A 19,922-nucleotide genomic window follows, 5' to 3' on the forward strand; every position below is an offset into this window, starting at 1 on the left:
TGGGCTAAATTGGTTTGTCCCGTACGGGACCGCCCTTGTCCCATATTAGGCCCGGGGGGCGCTGTAGACCCTGACGTTGTAGGCCCGGATACTGTAGACCCAGACGCTGTAGGCCGGACACTGTAGACCCGGACACTGTAGGCCCGGACACTGTAGGCCCGGACACTGTAGGCCCGGACACTGTAGGCCCGGACACTGTAGGCCCGGACACTGTAGGCCCGGACACTGTAGGCCCGGACACTGTAGGCCCGGACACTGTAGGCCCGGACACTGTAGACCCGGACACTGTAGGCCCGGACACTGTAGGCCCGGACACTGTAGGCCCGGACACTGTAGGCCCGGACACTGTAGGCCCGGACATTGTAGGCCCGGACACTGTAGGCCTGGACACTGTAGGCCCCGACGCTGTAGGTCCCGACAGTTTAGGTCCCGACACTCTAGGTTTCTGACATTTTAGCTCCGGACAGTCTAGGTCCGGAGGCCCGGGCGCCGCCTGACAGAGGTTGTGTTGCAACCCGCCTCCCGGCCCGGGCGGCCGCCATTAGTGGAGAGGGAGCGCGTGGCCGCTGGCTGGGTGAGGTCACCTTGTCCTGTATTTGGGAGTGAGATAGTTGGCACTCCCTAGGTGCAGACATAGTGGGCCGAGAGGCCTGTTCCTGTTCTATGTGGGGCCTTCAACAGGGGGGTGGAAGGTGGCACTTCCATTCTCAGCATTGCCAAGGAGGTCAGGCGTCTAGACAGGCATCAAACGACGAGACAGACACGCGACCTGACACGGCTTCCAGTCTGAAACCCACAATGATCAGAGAGATCAAAAATAAGGAGCTGTAAAATTGATAATGCGAAATGTCTTTCATTTTAGTTTTAGTTTAGTTTAGAGATACACCGTGGAAACAGGCCCTTCGGCCTACCGAGTCCGCGCCGACCAGCGAACCCCGCACACTAACGCTATCCTACACACACGAGGGACAATTTACATTCATACCAAGCCAGTTAACCTACAAACTCACGTCTTTGGAGTGTGGGAGGAAACCGAAGATCTCGGAGAAAACCCACGCAGGTCACGGGGAGAACGTACAAACTCCGTACAGACGGCGCCCGTAGTCGGGATGGATCCCGGGTCTCTGGCACTGCATTCGCTGTGAGGCAGCAACTCTACCGCTGCGTCACCTGGGAATTTGAGGATTTTCCTCAAAATCTATCAATATCGATACGTAGAGACACGATGCAAACCACTACACTCCCTTTCCAAAATAGAACACTGAACATAGATCAGTACAGCAGAGGCCCTTCGGCCCACAATGTCCGGGCACGACAGGAAGCCAATGTAAACTAATCTCCTCTGCCCGCACGTGATCCGCCTCCCTCCATCCCCTGCACGTCCATGCAAGATGATGCCAAGAATCCTGTTTGTAACTTAAACAATGGATTGGCAGGTGTTTAATATCGAGAGAGAGAGAGGGAGGGAGGGAGGGAGGGAGGGAGGGAGAGAGAGAGGGAGAGAGGGAGAGAGGGAGAGAGAGAGAGAGAGAGAGAGAGAGAGAGAGAGAGAGAGAGAGAGAGAGAGAGAGAGAGAGAGAGAGAGAGAGAGAGAGAGAGAGAGAGAGAGAGAGAGAGAGAGAGAGAGAGAGAGAGAGAGAGAGAGAGAGAGAGAGAGAGAGAGAGAGAGAGAGAGAGAGAGAGAGAGAGAGAGAGAGAGAGAGAGAGAGAGAGAGAGAGAGAGAGAGAGAAAAAAAACAAAAAACGGGGGAGAGAGAAAGAGAAAGGATATTCTAATTCGATATCCGCACGTCTTTGGGATGTGGGAGGAAACCGGAGCACCCGGAGGAAACCCACGTGGTCGCAGGGAGAGCGTGCAAACTCCACACAGGCAGCACCTGTCTCATGCTTGTCTCCCTCACTATAACGTTCTCTACCTACACTGATTCATGATGCACTTGAGGGCATTGAAAACAATGAATCACATCACGCAGTCGCAAGGCCTCAAAGGATGGCGTCTTAAATTCGATGCAAAATGTGGAACGAGTCGGACGACTAGGGGGAGGGGCGGAGAGAGGGCATGGCAGCGATCACGTGAAATTAGAGATATCATCGTTGACACCGCTGGCTTGTGACCTGTACAGTGAAAGGCAGGGGCCTGGCAGTGTTGTAGAGCAGAGGGATCTAGGAGTGCAGGTACATAGTCCCCTGAATGTGGCCTCACAGGTAGACAGGCAATGTTGTAGAGCAGAGGGATCTAGGAGTGCAGGTACATAGTCCCCTGAAAGTGGCGTCACAGGTAGTCAAGGAGTGTTGTAGAGCAGAGGGATCTAGGAGTGCAGGTACATAGTCCCCTGAATGTGGCCTCATAGGTAGACAGGCTAGCCAAGAAGACTTTTGGTATATTGGCCTCCATCAGTCAGAGTATTGACTACCAAAGTTGCTCTGCGATATCACTCTTGAACAAGATGTCGGTGATGCCACATTTGGAGTATAAGAAAATAACTGCAGATGCTGGTACAAATCGAAGGTATTTATTCACAAAATGCTGCACTTGCTGGTTTAAATTGAAGGTAGACACAAAATGTTGGAGTAACTCAGCAGGTCAGGCAGCATCTTGGGAGAGAAGGAATGGGTGACGTTTCGGGTCGAGACCCTTCATCAGACTCCACATTTGGAGTATTGTGTTCAGTTTTGGTCACCCTGTTCGAGGAAGTATGTCGTTAAGCTGGAAAGAGTACAGAGAAGATTCCTTCTCTCCAGAGATGCTGCCCGTCCCACTGAGTTACTCCAGCACTTTGTGTGAAATCTTCGGTGTAAATCAGCATCTGCAGCACCTCCTCCCTGCACCATCAAGTCAGTTGCTTGTTTCAGTTGGAACAGATCAAAGGCACAGGATGTGGCAATAACAAGACCTGCCTTTTTGTGAAGAGTAAGCAGTTTTAGACTCGACTGTGTCAATGTTCAGTTGGATAACTTTGTTTTGTAGCCATTTTGTAGCGGGGTCAGGGGGTATGGTGAGAAGGCATGAACGGGGTACTGATTGAGAATGATCAGCCATGATCACATTGAATGGCGGTGCTGGCTCGAAGGGCCGAATGGCCTCCTCCTGCACCTATTGTCTATTGTCTCTTTTAGAAATGTTAGTCTCCAGGAGGATACCTGATGCTTCATCTTCATAATTTCATGTTCATAAGTGATAGGAGCAGAATTAGGCCATTCGGCCCATCAAGTCTACTCCGCCATTCAATCATGGCTGATCTATCTCTCTCCCTCCTAACCCCGTTCTCCTGCGTTCTCCCCAAAACCCCTGACACCCGCACTAATCAAGAATCTATCTCACCCTGCCTTAAAAATATCCATTGACTTGGCCTTCTGTGGCAATGAATTCCACAGATTCACCGAGGGTTGCCAACTTTCTCACTCCCAAATGAGGGTCAAAAGGTGACGTCACCGCCCCGTGCCCCACGTGACCTCACCCAGCCAGCGGCCACGTGTTCCCGCTCCACCAATGGCGGCCGCCCGGGCCGGGAGGAGGGTTGCTACGCAACCTCCATTAGGCTGCACCTGGGCCTCTGCACTTACACTGTCCGGGCCTGCACTGTCCGGGCCTACACTGCCCGGGCCTACACTGTCCGGGCCAACAGTGTCCGGGCCTACACTGTCCGGGCCTACACTGTCCGGGCCTACACTGTCCGGGCCTACAGTGTCCGGGCCTACACTGTCCGGGCCTACAGCATCCGTACCTACAGCGTCCGGGCCTACAGCATCCGGGCCTACAGCGTCCGGGCCTACAGCATCCAGACATACAAAAGAAAAGCCCCGACCCTAAATGTCACCAACTTTGGTTCGAAGATAGACACAAAATGCTGGAGTAACTCAGCGGGACAGGCAGCATCTCTGGAGAGAAGGGAAGGTTGACTTTTTGGGTCAGTCTGAAGAAGGGTCTCGACCTGAAAAGTCACCCACTCTTTCTCTCCAGAGTTGCTGCCTGACCCGCTGAGTTACTCCAGCATCTTGTGTCTATCTGCGGTTTAAACCAGCATCTGCAGTTCCGTTCCACACCCAGTTTAGTTTATCAGTTTAGTTCATTGTCACGTGTACTGAGGTACAGTGAAGAGCTTTTGTGACGTGCTATCCAGTCGACAGAAAGGCAATATACATGATTACAATCGAGTCGTCCACAGTGTACAGATACAAAATAAAGGGAATGGCGTTCAGTTGAGTTTATTGTCACGTGTCCCAAGGTACAGTGAAAAGCTTTTGTTGCATGCTATCCATTTTCTCCAGAGATGCTGCCTGTCTTGCTGAGTTACTCCAGGACTTTGTGTTTATCTCTGGCATAAACCAGCACCTGCAGTTCATTGTTCCTACACTTGATGTTTCCTGATCCCGGATCGCTTTTTGTTCCACGGTGGAGATTTGTTTGGTGCTTGGAAGTATGAGTATAGCTTGGACACAACGTCTGAGCTGGGCTTAGAAACATAGACAATAGGTGCAGGAGGAGGCCATTTGGCCCTTCGAGCCAGCACTGCCATTCATTGTGATCATGCCTGATCATCCACAATCAGTGCCTGCCTTCTCCCCATATCCCTTGATTCCACTAGCCCCCAGAGCTCTATCTAACTCTCTTTTAAATTCATCCAGTGAATTGGCCTCCACTGGCCTCTGTGGCAGAGAATTCCACAAATTCACAACTCTCTGGGTGAAATGGCCTCAGTTTTAAATGGCCTCCCCTTTATTCTTAGACTGTGTGGCCCCTGGTTCTGGACTCCCCCAACATTGGGAACATTTTTCCTGCATCTAGCTTGTCCAATCCTTTCACAATTTTATACGTCTCTATAAGATCCCCCTCTCATCCTTCCAAAAACTCCAGTGAATACAAGCCCAGTCTTTCCAATATTTCCTCATATGACAGTCCCGCCATCCCGGGGATTAACCCGGTGAACCTACGCTGCACTGCCTCAATAGCAAGGACGTCCTTCCTCGAATTAGGACAGTACTCCAGGTGTGGTCTCACCAGGGCCCTGTGCAACTGCAGAAGGACCTCGTTACTCATATACTCTCCACTCCCTTGCTTGTGTTGGGTGTGGAAATGTGGAGCTGGTTCAACCAGCAACAGCAAGGGTGGGTATTGACGATTGCTGAAATTGGGCAAGTCACAGAGACTTACTCACCAACCTTTGGCCAAGTGTGGCGTTGTCTTCATGGTTTAGTTTAGTTCAGTTTAGAGATACAGCGCGGAAACAGGCCTTTCGGCCCACCGGGTCCGCGCCGACCAGCGATCCCCGTACATTAACACTATCCTACACACACTAGGGACAATGTATTTACATTTATACCAACGCCAATTAACCTACAAACCTGCACGTCTTTGGAGAGTGGGAGGAAAACGAAGATCTCGGAGAAAACCCCCCCCAGGTCACGGGCATAACAAGGGGAGTTGAGTACAGGAGCAAAGAGGTCCTTCTGCAGTTGTACAGGGCCCTAGTGAGACCGCACCTGGAGTACTGTGTGCAATTTTGGTCTCCAAATTTGAGGAAGGATATTCTTGCTATTGAGGGCGTGCAGCGTAGGTTTACTAGGTTAATTCCCTGAGTGGCGGGACTGTCATATGTTGAAAGACTGGAGCGACTAGGCTTGTATACACTGGAATTTAGAAGGATGAGAGGGGATCTTATCGAAACAGATAAGATTATTAAGGGGTTGGACACGTTAGAGGCAGGAAACATGTTCCCAATGTTGGGGGAGTCCAGAACCAGGGGCCACAGTTTAAGAATAAGGGGTAGGCCATTTAGAACGGAGATGAGGAAAAACTTTTTCAGTCAGAGAGTTGTGAATCTGTGGAATTCTCTGCCTCAGAAGGCAGTGGAGGCCAATTCTCTGAATGCATTCAAGAGAGAGCTAGATAGAGCTCTTAAGGATAGAAGAGTCAGGGGGTATGGGGAGAATGCAGGAACGGGGTACTGATTGAGAATGATCAGCCATGATCACATTGAATGGCGGTGCGTACAGGCTCAAAGGGCCGAATGGCCTCCTCCTGCACCTATTGTCTATTGTCTATAAACTTGATCTAGTAAGGTTCCTTGTGCCTGCATCATTCGTGTTTGTTTTTTAGGTGTACCTGTGTGTATATATATATATATATATATTTTTTTTTTGCGTAGGAAAGAACTGCTGATGCAGGTTGAAATTGAAGGTTGACACAAAATGCTGGAGTAACTCAGCGGGACAGGCAGCACCCATTCCTTCTCTCCAGAGATGCTGCCTGTCCCACAGAGTTACTCCAGCATTTTGTGTCTACCTCTATTTATACAGTACTAGACAAAGTGGACTCGTTGGGCCCAAACCTCTCCTGCATTGGTGCAGCACCCTGTCCTCCCCCTCCTCCCCTCTCTCCTCATCCCCCCCTCCCCTCTCCCTTCTACCCCACTTCCCCCTCCCTCCTCCCATCCCCCTCCCCTCCTTTTAAACTTTAAATTGTGAATAACTTTTAAAATATAACACCGATTTCAATAAAACTACTTGCATTATCACTAAAGTGACAATGGTGAGTAAGGTGGGCCTAAAATTGTGGCGTTATCGTGCACCGTTTTTGGCTGAAGTTCAGTCACAAACAAGATAACAGAATGATCAGCCATGATCACATTGAATGGCGGTGCTGGCTCAAAGGGCCGAATGGCCTCCTCCTGCACCTATTGTCTATTGTCTATAACAAACGAGAGTTTTAGTATATAGATTATATGTGTGCGTTTGTGCCTGCAATCAATTCCTAATCCGATCAGCTCGTCAAACCAGAAATTCAACAGCTTTGCAATTATTTGTATGCATGCAAACTCGCCAACTTGCGCAGAGTGGCAAATTTAACATGAGATGCCAAACACCTGCAAAAAAGCTCCAACAAAACATCTCTGGACAAGCGTGGTGATGTCGAACAATCAAACTCACTGCACTCAAATCCAGTCAGAAGGAGGGTCTCGACCCGAAACGTGGCCTATCCCATTTTCTCCAGACCTGCTGCCTGTACCCGCTGAGTTACTCCACCACTTTGTCTCTCTCATCAATCAGAACACTAGTTGTGAAATCCAGGTTAGATGACGTAATCTCAGGACAAACCGGGATCAGATTACTTGCCAATTTCATAAAGTCATAAGTGATATCATATCATATCATATATATACAGCCGGAAACAGGCCTTTTTCGGCCCTCCAAGTCCGTGCCGCCCAGTGATCCCCGTACATTAACACTATCCTACACCCACTAGGGACAATTTTTACATTTACCCGCCAATTAACCTACATACCTGTACGTCTTTGGAGTGTGGGAGGAAACCGAAGATCTCGGAGAAAACCCACGCAGGTCACGGGGAGAACGTACAAACTCCTTACAGTGCAGCACCCGTAGTCAGGATCGAACCTGAGTCTCCGGCGCTGCATTCGCTGTAAAGCAGCAACTCTACCGCTGTGCTACCGTGCCGCCGAACTAGGAGCAGAACTAGGCCATTCGGCCCATCGAGACTGCTCCGCCATTCAATCATGGCCGATCTGTCTCTCCCTCTCAACCCCATTGTCCTGCCTTCTCCCCATAATCCCTGACACTGGAATTTAGAAGGATGAGAGGGGATCTTATCGAAACGTATAAGATTATTAAGAGGTTGGACACGTTAGAGGCAGGAAACATGTTCCCAATGTTGGGGGAGTCCAGAACAAGGGGCCATAGTTTAAGAATAAGGGGAAGGCCATTTAGAACTGAGATGAGGAAAAAACATTTCAGTCAGAGAGTCTTTGGAGTGTGGGAGGAAACCGAAGATCTCGGAGAAAGCCCCACGCAGGTCATGGGGAGAACGTACAAACTCCGTACAGACGGCGCCCGTAGTCAGGATCGAACCTGAGTCTCCGGCGCTGCATTCGCTGTAAGGCAGCAACTCTACCACTGCGCCACCGTGCCCAATAGCCTGATACCCTGTCAAACGAACAAACTAAAACCAAGCTATTTTCTGTGCAAGCTTCACGTGAAACTCTGAGAGAGAATGAAAGCACTGAGGAGCTGCTGCATTCACCACTGAAGGAAGGGATCTACAGGGGTCGCTGCCTCAGTACGGCAGCCAGCATCATCAGAGACCCACACCACCCTGGCCACACTCTCATCTCACCCCTGCCATCGGGAAGAAGGTACAGGAGCCTGAAAACTGTAACCACCAGGTTCAGGAACAGCTTCTACCCAAAACCCATCAGCCTATTAAACACCACAACCTCAAATAAACTCTGAACTACATAGACTGTTATTGCATTGTTATTGTTTGTTTTTTAGGTGTACGTGTGTGTATATAATACACTGGAATTTAGAAGTTTGAGAGGAGATCTTATCGAAACGTATAAGATTATTAAGGGGTTGGACACGTTAGAGGCAGGAAACATGTTCCCAATGTTGGGGGAGTCCAGAACCAGGGGGCACAGTTTAAGAATAAGGGGTAGGCCATTTAGAACGGAGATGAGGAAAAACTTTTTCAGTCAGAGAGTTGTGAATCTGTGGAATTCTCTGCCTCAGAAGGCAGTGGAGGCCAATTCTCTGAATGCATTCAAGAGCGAGCTAGATAGAGCTCTTAAGGATAGCGGAGTCAGGGGGTATGGGGAGAAGGCAGGAACGGGGTACTGATTGGGAATGATCAGCCATGATCACATTGAATGGTGGTGCTGGCTCGAAGGGCCAAATGGCCTCCTCCTGCACCTATTGTCTATTGTCTATTGTAAATATTTTTTGCGTAGGAAAGAACTGCAAATGCTGGTTTATATTGAAGGTAGACACAGAAATGCTGGAGTAACTCAGCGGGACAGGCAGCACCCATTCCTTCTCTCCAGAGACGCTGACTGGCCCGCTGAGTTACTCCAGCATTTTGTGTATATATACAGTATTATATGTTCACAAAATGCTGGAGTAACTCAGCAGGTCAGGCAGCATCTCAGGAGAGAAGGAATGGGCGACGTTTCGGGTCGAGACCCTTCTGTGTGTTTGGGTGTGGTTGCGTGTGTATGTATAATTATAATTGTAATTCGTTTATTAGCCAAGTATGTAAAAACATTCAAGGAATTTAATTTGTCATACACCCATACCATAAATATATTTACAGAGCCCTCCATAACGTTTGGGACAAAGACCTATCATTTATTTATTTGCCTCTGTACTCCACAATTTGAGATTTGTAATAGGAAACAAAATCACATGTGGTTAAAGTGCACATTGTCAGATTTTAATAGCGGCCATTTTTATACATTTTGGTTTCATCATGTCGAAATTACATACATAGTCCCCCCCCCATTTCAGGGCACCATAATGTTGGGGACACATGGCTTCACAGGTGTTTGTAATTGCTCAGGTGTGTTTAATTGCCTCCTTAATGCAGGTATAAGAGAGCTCTCAGCACCTAGTCTTTCCTCCAGTCTTTCCATCACCTTTGGGAAACGTTTATTGCTGTTTATCAACATGAGGACCAAAGTTGTGTCAAAGAAGTCAAAGATGAGACTGAGAAACAAGAATAAAACCAAAATGTATAAAATGGCCTTTATTAAAATCTGACAATGTGCACATTAACCACACGTGATTTTTTTTCTATTACAAATCTCAAATTGTGGAGTACAATAGACAAATAGGTGCAGGAGTAGGCCATTCGGCCCTTCGGCCCTTCGAGCCTGTACGCACCGCCATTCAATGTGATCATGGCTGATCATTCTCAATCAGTACCCCGTTCCTGCCTTCTCCCCATACCCCCTGACTCCGCTATCCTTAAGAGCTCTATCTAGCTCTCTTTTGAAAGCATCCAGAGAATTGGCCTCCACTGCCTTCTGAGGCAGAGAATTCCACAGATTTACAACACTCTGAGTGAAAAAATAAATAAATATATATACAGAGGCAAATAATTAAATAAAGGGTCTTTGTCCCAACCATTGTGGAGGGCACTGTGTGTGTGTGTGTGTGTGTGTGTGTGTGTGTGTGTGTGTGTGCGTGTGTGTGTGTGTGTGTGTGTGTGTGTGTGTGTGTGTATATGTGTGAGTATGTGTATATATACACACAAAATGCTGGAGTAACTCAGCAGCTCAGGCAGCATCTCGGGAGAGAAGGAATGGGTGACGTTTCGGGTCGAGACCCTTCTTCAGACTGTATACTGTATATATACACACACACTGGACACTTGTTTCTTGTTTTTTATATTGTTTACAGTGCGCTATGTTTACACATCCTGTTGTGCTACTGCAAGTAAGAATGCCATTGTTCTGTCTGGAACACGTGACAATAAGACGCCCTTTGCCTCTTGAATGACCAATGCTTGTCCTTTGGTTACAGAAGGATCCTCGCTACCTTCAGCAATGGCTCGAAACTTTCGTCACCTCTTTTGAGCAGATTATTGACATCAGCTCCTTCGAACCGCTGCAGCGGAGGTAAGTTCACCCAGCAGCAACACCTTTCTCCCCATTTCTTGGCGTGTGGTAGAGTTGCTGCCTCACAGCGCCAGAGACCCGGGTTTGACCCTGACTGCGGGCGCTGTCTGTGCAGAGTGTATGCGTTCTCCCCCATGACCCGCGAGATCTCCGTTTTCCTCCCACACTCCGAAGACGTGCAGTGTTTTAGGTTAATTGGTTTGGTGTGCGTGTAAATTGTCCCAAGTTATGTGTTGGATAGTTAGGGTTGCCAACTGTCCCATATTAGCCGGGACATCCACGTATTTTGGGCTAAATTGGTTTGTCCCGTACGGGACCGCCCTTGTCCCGTATTAGGCCCGGAGGGGGGGTGCTGTAGGCCCGGACTGTGTAGGTCCAGACAGTGTAGGTCCAGGGGCTGCTGTAGGCCCAAACACTGCAGGCCCAGACACCGTAGGCCCGGACAGTGTAGGTCCGGACAGTGTAGGTCCAGGGGCCGCTGTAGGCCCGGACACTGCAGGCCCAGACACTGTAGGCCTGGACAATGTAGGTCTGGACAGTGCAGGTCCAGGGCCGCCGTAGGCCCGGACACTGCAGGCCCAGACACTGTAGGCCCGGACAGTGTAGGTCCGGACAGTGTAGGTCCAGGGGCCGCTGTAGGTCTGGACAGTGTAGGTCTGGAGGCCCGGGCACCGCCTAATGGAGATTGCGTAACAGCCCGCCTCCCGCCCCGGGAGGCCACCATTGGTGGAGCGGGAGCACGTGGCCGCTGGCTGGGTGAGGTCACGCGGGGCGCGGGGCGGTGCCGTCACCTTGTCCCTTATTTGGGAGTGAGATAGTTGGCAACCCCTATGATCTTGATTCCTCTACTCTGGTGAAAGACTGTCTATTACACTCAGGATTTTGTACACCCCTGTAAGATCACCCCTCAGCATCCTGAGGTTATCCACTTTGGTGGTAAGAATAGGAAGGCAGAGTATTATCTGAATGGTGTCAAGTTAGGAACAGGGGACGTACAACGAGATCTGGGTGTCCTAGTGCATCAGTCACTGAAAGGAAGCATGCAGGTACAGCAGGCAGTGAAGAAAGCCAATGGAATGTTGGCCTTCATAACAAGAGGAGTTGAGTATAGGAGCAAAGAGGTCCTTCTGCAGTTGTACAGGGCCCTAGTGAGACCGCACCTGGAGTACTGTGTGCAGTTTTGGTCTCCAAATTTGAGGAAGGATATTCTTGCTATTGAGGGAGTGCAGCATAGATTCACCAGGTTAATTCCCGGAATGGCGGGACTGCCATATGTTGAAAGACTGGAGCGACTAGGCTTGTATACACTGGAATTTAGAAGGATGAGAGGAGATCTTATCGAAACGCATAAAATTATTAAGGGGTTGGACACGTTAGAGGCAGGGAACATGTTCCCAATGTTGGGGGAGTCCAGAACAAGGGGCCACAGTTTAAGAATAAGGTGTAGGCCATTTAGAACGGAGATGAGGAAAAACTTTTTCAGTCAGAGAGTTGTGAATCTGTGGAATTCTCTGCCTCAGAAGGCAGTGGAAGCCAATTCTCTGAATGCATTCAAGAGAGAGCTAGATAGAGCTCTTAAGGATAGCGGAGTCAGGGGGTATGGTGAGAAGGCAGGAACGGGGTACTGATTGAGAATGATCAGCCATGATCACATTGAATGGTGGTGCTGGCTCGAAGGGCCGAATGGCCTCCTCCTGCACCTATTGTCTATTGTCTAAATCTTTCTGCACCCTTTCCAGTTCAACAACATCTTTCCGAGAACAGTGGCCAAAACTGAAGACAAAACTATAAATGTGGCCTCATAGAAACATAGACAATAGGTGCAGGAGGAGGCCACTCGGCCCTTCGAGCCAGCACTGCCATTCATTGTGATCATGGCTGATGATCCACAATCAGTGACCAGTGCCTGCCTTCTCCCCACATCCCTCACCGACATCCCATCATCAATAAATGAATCTCAAGACTGATTGTCAATACTTTCCAGCCCAGTGGCACCATATCTTTTTTCGAGGAGTGCAGGTTTCAGTTTCAGTTTCAGTTTAGTTTATTGTCACGTGTACCGAGGTACAGTGAAAAGCTTTTGTCTCGTGCCATCCAGTCAGCGGAAAGACAATACGTGATTACAGTCGAGCCATTTACAGTGCACAGATACATGATGAGGGAATAACATTTAGTGCAAGGTGAAGCCAGTAACATCAGGTCATAAGTGATAGGAGCAGAATTAGGCCATTCGGCCCATCAAGTCTACTCCGCCATTCAATCATGGCTGATCTATCTCTCCCCCCTAAGCCCATTCTCCTGCCTTCTCCCCATAATCCCTGACACCCGCACTAATCAAGAATCTACCTATCTCTGCCTTAAAAATATCCACTGACTTGGCCTCCACAGCCGTCTGTGGCAATGAATTCCACAGATTCACCGCCCTCTGACTAAAGAAATTTCACCTCATCTCCTTCCTTACGGAACGCCCTTTAATTCTGAGGCTGTGACCTCTGGTCCTAGACTCTCCCACTAGTGGAAACATCCTCTCCACGGCCACTCTATCCCAAGCCTTTCATTATTCTGTACGTTTCAATGAGGTCCCTCCTCATTCATCTGAACTCCAGCGAGTACAGGCCCAGTGCCATCAAACGCTCCTCTGTCAAGTCCATCTGCCGTCAAGACCGATCTAAGATAGTCCGAGGGTCCCCGATGAGGTGGGTAGTAGTTCAGGACCGCTCTCTGGACTCTCAGTACAATGTGGAGGATTATTTGGAGTAGTGGATGGAAGAGTCTCGGACCAGAGGGCACAGTCTCGGAATAAAAGGACGCACTTTTAGAAAAGAAGAGATGAGGAGGAATTTCTTTAGCCAGAGGGTGATGAATCTGTGGAATTTATTGCAACGCATGGCTGTGGAGGCCAAAGTTAATTTTTAAGGTGAAACACCTTTGCTGAACAAGACCTTCCACCTTAAAAATATCCAATGACTTGGCCTCCATAGCCGTCTGTGGCAATTAATTCCACAGATTCACCACCCTCTGGCTAAAGAAATTCCTCCTCATCCTTTTATTCTGAAGTCTGTGGTCCTAGACTCTGGTCCTAGACTCTCCCACCAGTGGAAACATCCTCTCCTCATCCACTCTATCCAGGCCGCTCACCGAATGGTATGTTGGCATTCATAGCGAGGGGATTTGAGTATAGGAGCAGGGAGGTTCTGCTGCAGTTGTACAGGGCATTGGTGAGACCACACCTGGAGTATTGCGTACAGTTTTGGTCTCCTAATCTGAGGAAAGACATTCTTGCCATAGAGGGAGTACAGAGAAGGTTCACCAGATTGATTCCTGGGATGGCAGGACTTTCATATGAAGAAAGACTGGATAGACTCGGCTTGTACTCGCTGGAATTTAGAAGATTGAGGGGGGATCTTATAGAAACTTACAAAATTCTTAATGGGTTGGACAGGCTAGATGCAGGAAGATTGTTCCCGATGTTGGGGAAGTCCAGAACAAGGGGTCACAGTTTAAGGATAAGGGGGAAGTCTTTTAGGACCGAGATGAGAAAGTTTCTTTTCACACAGAGAGTGGTGAATCTGTGGAATTCTCTGCCACAGAAGGTAGTTGAGGCCAGTTCATTGGCTATATTTAAGAGGGAGTTAGATGTGGCCCTTGTGGCTAAAGGGATCAGGGGGTATGGAGAGAAGGCAGGTACGGGATACTGAGTTGGATGATCAGCCATGATCATATTGAATGGCGGTGCAGTCTCGAAGGGCCGAATGGCCTACTCCTGCACCTATTTTCTATGTTTAGCGGGAGGGAGGGAGGTGGTTTGATGGCAAGGGTCGCCGCCATTGTCAGTGTTTAGTTTAGTTTAGAGGTACAGTGCGAATGCAGGCCCTTCGGCCCACCGGGTCCGCACCGACCAGCGATCCCCGCACACTAACACCATCCTATATACGCACCGGGGACAATTTACCTACAAACCCGCGCGTCTTTGGAGTGTGGGAGGAAACCGAAGATCTCGGAGAAAACCCACGCAGGTCACGGGGAGAACGTACAAAACTCCGTACAGACGGCGCCCGTAGTCGGGATGGAACCCGGATCTCTGGCGCTGCAAGCGTTGTAAGGCAGCAACTCTACCGCTGCGCCACCGTGATGGCGAGTTCTGGTCACGAGGACTTCTGCCAAACGCCGACACAGGAAACCATCCCCTTTGGGATTTCACGGAGGCACGAAGACCATAAAACGCAGGAGCGGGATTAGGCCATTCGGCCAAGCGAGTCTGCTCCCCGGCCGTTCGACCGCGGCCGACCTATCTCTCCCTCTCAACCCCATTCTCCTGCCTTTCTCTGATACGTTCTACTCAGTCTCATTCTCAAAAGCACGCATTAAGTTGGGGACCAAAACAGGACACGTCTGGACACAAGATCACCATTTTAACTCTCTGTGTATTTTCGCAATGCGCAGGGCAGCTTTCCATATTGTTGCCTGTATACATCACATAGCAGCATTACCATATTGTTGTATGTATACATCACATAGCAGCATTACCATATTGTTGCATGTATACATCACATAGCAGCATTACCATATTGTTGCATGTATACATCACATAGCAGCATTACCATATTGTTGTATGTATACATCACATAGCAGCTTTACCATATTGTTGCATGTATACATCACATATCTCCCCCCTCAGAATTGTAATACTTTTCTTCCATGGAATTTAGAAGGATGAGAGGAGATCTTAGAGGCAGGAAACATGTTCCCAATGTTGGGGGAGTCCAGAACAAGGGGCCACAGTTTAAGAATAAGGGGTAGGCCATTTAGACCTGAGATGAGGAGAAACTTTTTCAGTCAGAGAGTTGTGAATCTGTGGAATTCTCTGCCTCAGAAGGCAGTGGAGGCCAATTCTCTGAATGCATTCAAGAGAGAGCTAGAAAGAGCTCTTAAGGATAGCGGAGTCAGGGGGTATGGGGAGAAGGCAGGAACGGGGTACTGATTGTGAATGATCAGCCATGATCACATTGAATGGCGGTGCTGGCTCGAAGGGCCGAATGGCCTCCTCCTGCACCTATCGTCTATTGTCTATTGTATCTTTGCAATGCGCAGGGCAGCTTTACTATATTGTTACATGTAGACATCACATATCTCCTCCCTTAGAATTGTGATACTTTTCTTCCATCTAAAGCATACCCATACGTATAAAACAATCCAATATCATAATGATCTTTAAATCCATTATGTTTCCAAAGTATTTTTTTATACCAAAACCCAATTTAAGAAAGTCCAAAAATATGCATAATTTTGTATCCAATTAAAACCAAATCAACGTTTACATATCCAATTCTTATTTTGAACGTATCGTCTTCAATGTAATTCCATCAACCAAATAACCTAACCACCCCAAAATGCTGAATTAGAGTATTCATGCTACGATCCTTTCCATTAATGATAACCAAATTTTCGTTGCGTTTACATTGACCATATAACCGAGTCCGTATAGTCAAGTCCGTTGTCAAAATCGTCCGTCTGCAGAATCCGTAGTAATCTGGTCGCTTCCTATTTCACTTTGGGTACTGCTTACGCCCTGAATTGGTTTCTCCGTTGCGCTCTGATGTCGCGTCCTCGACGGTATCATCGTGGTTGCTTTCGTCGACGTTTTCATGTGCAACGCTTCTTTCGTTGACGTCTTCATCACGCACTGTGGGCGTACCCATGCCGGAGTCTATCGAATCTCCCGTCTCGATTTATTCACAAAATGCTGGAGTAACTCAGCAGGTCAGGCAGCATCTCGGGAGAGAAGGAATGGGTGACGTTTCTGAAGAAGGGTCTCGACCCGAAACGTCACCCATTCCTTCTCTCCCGAGATGCTGCCTGACCTGCTGAGTTACTCCAGCATTTTGTGAATAAATCGATTTGTACCAGCATCTGCAGTTATTTTCTTATACTACTTGAATCTCCCGTCTCGTTGGTTGTGGGAGAGTCGATTTCGCATTTCAGAATCTGGTCTGCGTGACGTTTCCAGATGTCTACACTGTTGACGTGAACCTCGACCTGGTACGAGACAGGACCAAGCTCCTTTGTGATGCGTCCTGGTACCCATTTCTCCCCTCTCGTGTAGTTGCGCGCTAGCACGCTCTCTCTCCCTCCTCAAATTCTCGAGCTGGGCGCGAATCGTGGTGCGACTTTTGCGAGAATTGTTTGTCACCAATGGTCGCTCTTTCATCTGGCACCGCGATGCTGAAACGCGTGCGGATTTTCCTTTTCGTCAGCATTTCAGCCGGCGTTTGCGTTGTAGAAGTTTGCGGCGTTGGACGATACGAGACGAGGAACCGAGCGACGCGCGTTGGCAGCGGTCCCGCCATCTTGCGGAGTGCTGCCTTCACCGTCTGCACGGCGCGCTCTGCGAGACCATTGGTTGCTGGATAGAATGGCGCACTTTTGACATGACGAACGCCATTCGCTTTCATGAATTTTGCGGACTTTTCGCTAGTGAAACATGGGCCATTGTCATAAACCAGTGTATGCGGAAGGCCATGTGTCGCCAACACGAAGCGAAGCTTGTCCATAGCAGCTGCGGCTTGCCTGCAGTCCGTCTGTCTTTGTGTTTTATGTTGGGGTTTTTTGTCTTGATTGTAGTGTTTAGATGCAATGTAGTTTTATGTGGTTGTATACTATGTGGGGGGTAGGGGGTGGGAGGGGGGGGGTGGGGGGGGTGGGGAGGGACGACTGTAAAATTGTCTCTCCCGAATGGAGACGCAACCCTTTTCTGGGTCGTGTCTCCGTTCCCGCTGCGGCCTACCATCGGCCTCCACCTGGGACCACCTGGTTCGCAGAGCCCGCAGACCGGACTTACCATCTGGATGCTGGAAGCTCGCAGGGCCCTGGGTGGGGGCCGACATCGGGAGCTCCGGCAGCGGCAGCGTCTTCGCCCGCCCCGAATCGCGGGGCTTGGGTCGGCCCGCTGCGGGCCTTTCACCGTCCGGCGCGGCCTGGAATAGGCCGCGGGATTTTCTCCGCCCGGCGGGGGCTTCAATGTCGGGAGCCACGACCGCCCCGATGAGCAGCAGCAGCGTCTTCGCCTGCCCCGGATCGCGGGGCTTGGGTCGGCCCGCTGCGGACCTTTCACCGTCCGGCGCGGCCTGGAACGTGGCAACTACAACAGCCTGACCACGGGGGAAGACGGCAGGGGAAGAGAGAAGACACTCTGGCCTTACATCACAGTGAGGAGGGACTGGAGGAGACTCACTGTGATGGATGTTTCTTTTTGTTTGTGTTGGTTTGTGATTGCTTATTTTTATTGCTCTATTGCTGGACTGTGCGTGACCTTTCATTTCACTGCACATCTTGTATGTGTATGTGACAAATAAACTTGACTTGACTAGTGACGTCACTGGTTGATTCACGTGTGATATGCACTTCAATCCACTTTGAATATGCGTCGATGAGAACAAGCAACATCTTTCCCTGTACCGGGCCGGCATAATCAACATGAGCTCGCGACCACGGTTGACTCGGATGCTCCCATCAATGCAATGGTGCTTTGGGCGGATCCCGCTGATGCATTTGGCGTTCTGAACACGCTCGGACTTTGTGCTCCGAGTCCTTATCGATTCCAGGCCACCACACACGACTCCTAGCGATGGCTTTCATCATCACGATACCCGGATGGGCATCATGCACTTCCTCGATCGTTTGCGAGCGACATTGGGGTGCTAGTACGACACGACTACCCCAGAGAAGACAACCCTCGTGAACGCTCAGCTCCACTTTGCGACTGAAGTAGGGCTTGAAATCATCATTTGGTGGTTTGTCTGGCCGCCCGCTCGTGATGTATTCGCCAACACGAGACAGAATCGAATCCCTCCGCGTCACGGTGCGAACCCGCGACGGAGTGATGGGCGATTTCTCCAACTCGCTCATCAGAATGACGATTTCTCCAGGTATTGGCACTTGCGATACCGTCGTGGGAACCGGATAAGCGCGTCTGTGTTGGCGTTGGCTGAGCCTGGTTTATACACGATGTCGTAATCGTACGCTGCCAGTGTTAGCGACCAGGGAATCACTGGCGGCGAAGACATTAGCGGAATGGCCTTGTCAATATACAAATAGACAATAGGTGCAGGAGGAGGCCATTCGGCCCTTCGAGCCAGCACCACCATTCAATGTGATCATGGCTGATCATTCTCAATCAGTACCCCGTTCCTGCCTTCTCCCCATACCCCCTGACTCCGCTATCCTTAAGAGCTCTATCTAGCTCTCTCTTGAATGCATTCAGAGAATTGGCCTCCACTGCCTTCTGAGGCAGAGAATTCCACAGATTCACAACTCTCTGACTGAAAAAGTTTTTCCTCATCTCCGTTCTAAATGGCCTACCCCTTATTCTTAAACTGTGGCCCCTTGTTCTGGACTCCCCCAACATTGGGAACACGTTTCCTGCCTCTAACGTGTCCAACCCCTTAATAATCGTATACGTTTCGATAAGATCTCCTCTCATCCTTCTAAATTCCAGTGTATACAAGCCTAGTCGCTCCAGTCTTTCAACATATGATAGTCCCGCCATTCCGGGAATTAACCTAGTAAACCTACGCTGCACGCCCTCAATAGCAAGAATATCCTTCCTCAAATTTGGAGACCAAAACTGCACACAGTACTCCAGGTGCGGTCTCACTAGGGCCCTGTCCAACTGCAGAAGGACCTCTTTGCTCCTATACTCAACTCCTCTTGTTATGAGACCCTTGGTCTCGACCCGAAACGTCACCCATTCCTTCTCTCCTGAGATGCTGCCTGACCTGCTGAGTTACTCCAGCATTTTGTGAAATAAATACCTTCGATTTTTACCATCATCTGCAGTTATTTTCTTACACAACTCATCACCTTCCTTGGTCAGTTGGTTGGCTGACTGCTTTAATCTGCCGTTTGTTCCTTCCACTCTGAGCATTTTTCGCACTCGACTTGCACACCCGTGAGAGATGCCCTTTGTTCCCGCGGTTGAAGCACTCCACCTGTTTCGCTGGACAGTCGTTCGGGTCAGCGTGGGGAGACACACCACAGCGATAACACAAAGACCCTCTTACGGTTCCCTGCTTGGGTTAACCACTGTCAGGCCCCCTTGATTTGGCCATTTTGTTTATCGCTTGGCTTGGCTTTTGTTTCCCGTCACGGAGATCAGCCGCGATGCGGCCTGCCGTCTCCATAGCGGTGGCGATACTGAGTGCCTTGTCGAAATCCAGCGTGGCTTCCGACAACAATCAACGCTGAATGTGGTGATCATCAATCCCACACCTCGAAACAATCGCCTAACATTTTATTGAGATTCGAACCGTAAGCACAATGTTTCGATTTTTTAGATTTAGATTTAGAGATACAGCGCGGAAACGGGCCCTTCGGCCCACCGGGTCCGCGCCGCCCAGCGATCCCCGCACACTAACACTATCCTACACCCACTAGGGACAATTTTTACATTTACCCAGCCAATTAACCTACATACCTGCACGTCTTTAGAGTGTGGGAGGAAACCGAAGATCT

General features: G+C 49.5%; 2 protein-coding genes across 3 annotated transcripts in view; one reads left to right on the forward strand and one right to left on the reverse strand.

Annotated features, from left to right (window-relative positions):
- The window catches only part of LOC144593236 (D-serine dehydratase), a 555,040-nt gene that overhangs the window by 45,276 nt on the left and 489,842 nt on the right, over nt 1-19,922 (reverse strand). The window lies entirely within an intron of this gene.
- Nucleotides 10,297-19,922, forward strand: part of nbeal2 (neurobeachin-like 2) — a 147,645-nt gene continuing 138,019 nt past the window's right edge. The window contains 1 exon segment of the mRNA XM_078398453.1: nt 10,297-10,412. Coding sequence (XP_078254579.1) covers nt 10,297-10,412 — 116 coding nt within the window.

The sequence above is a fragment of the Rhinoraja longicauda genome, chromosome 4, assembly GCF_053455715.1.
Source record: "Rhinoraja longicauda isolate Sanriku21f chromosome 4, sRhiLon1.1, whole genome shotgun sequence".
Taxonomy (NCBI): Eukaryota; Metazoa; Chordata; class Chondrichthyes; order Rajiformes; family Arhynchobatidae; genus Rhinoraja; species Rhinoraja longicauda.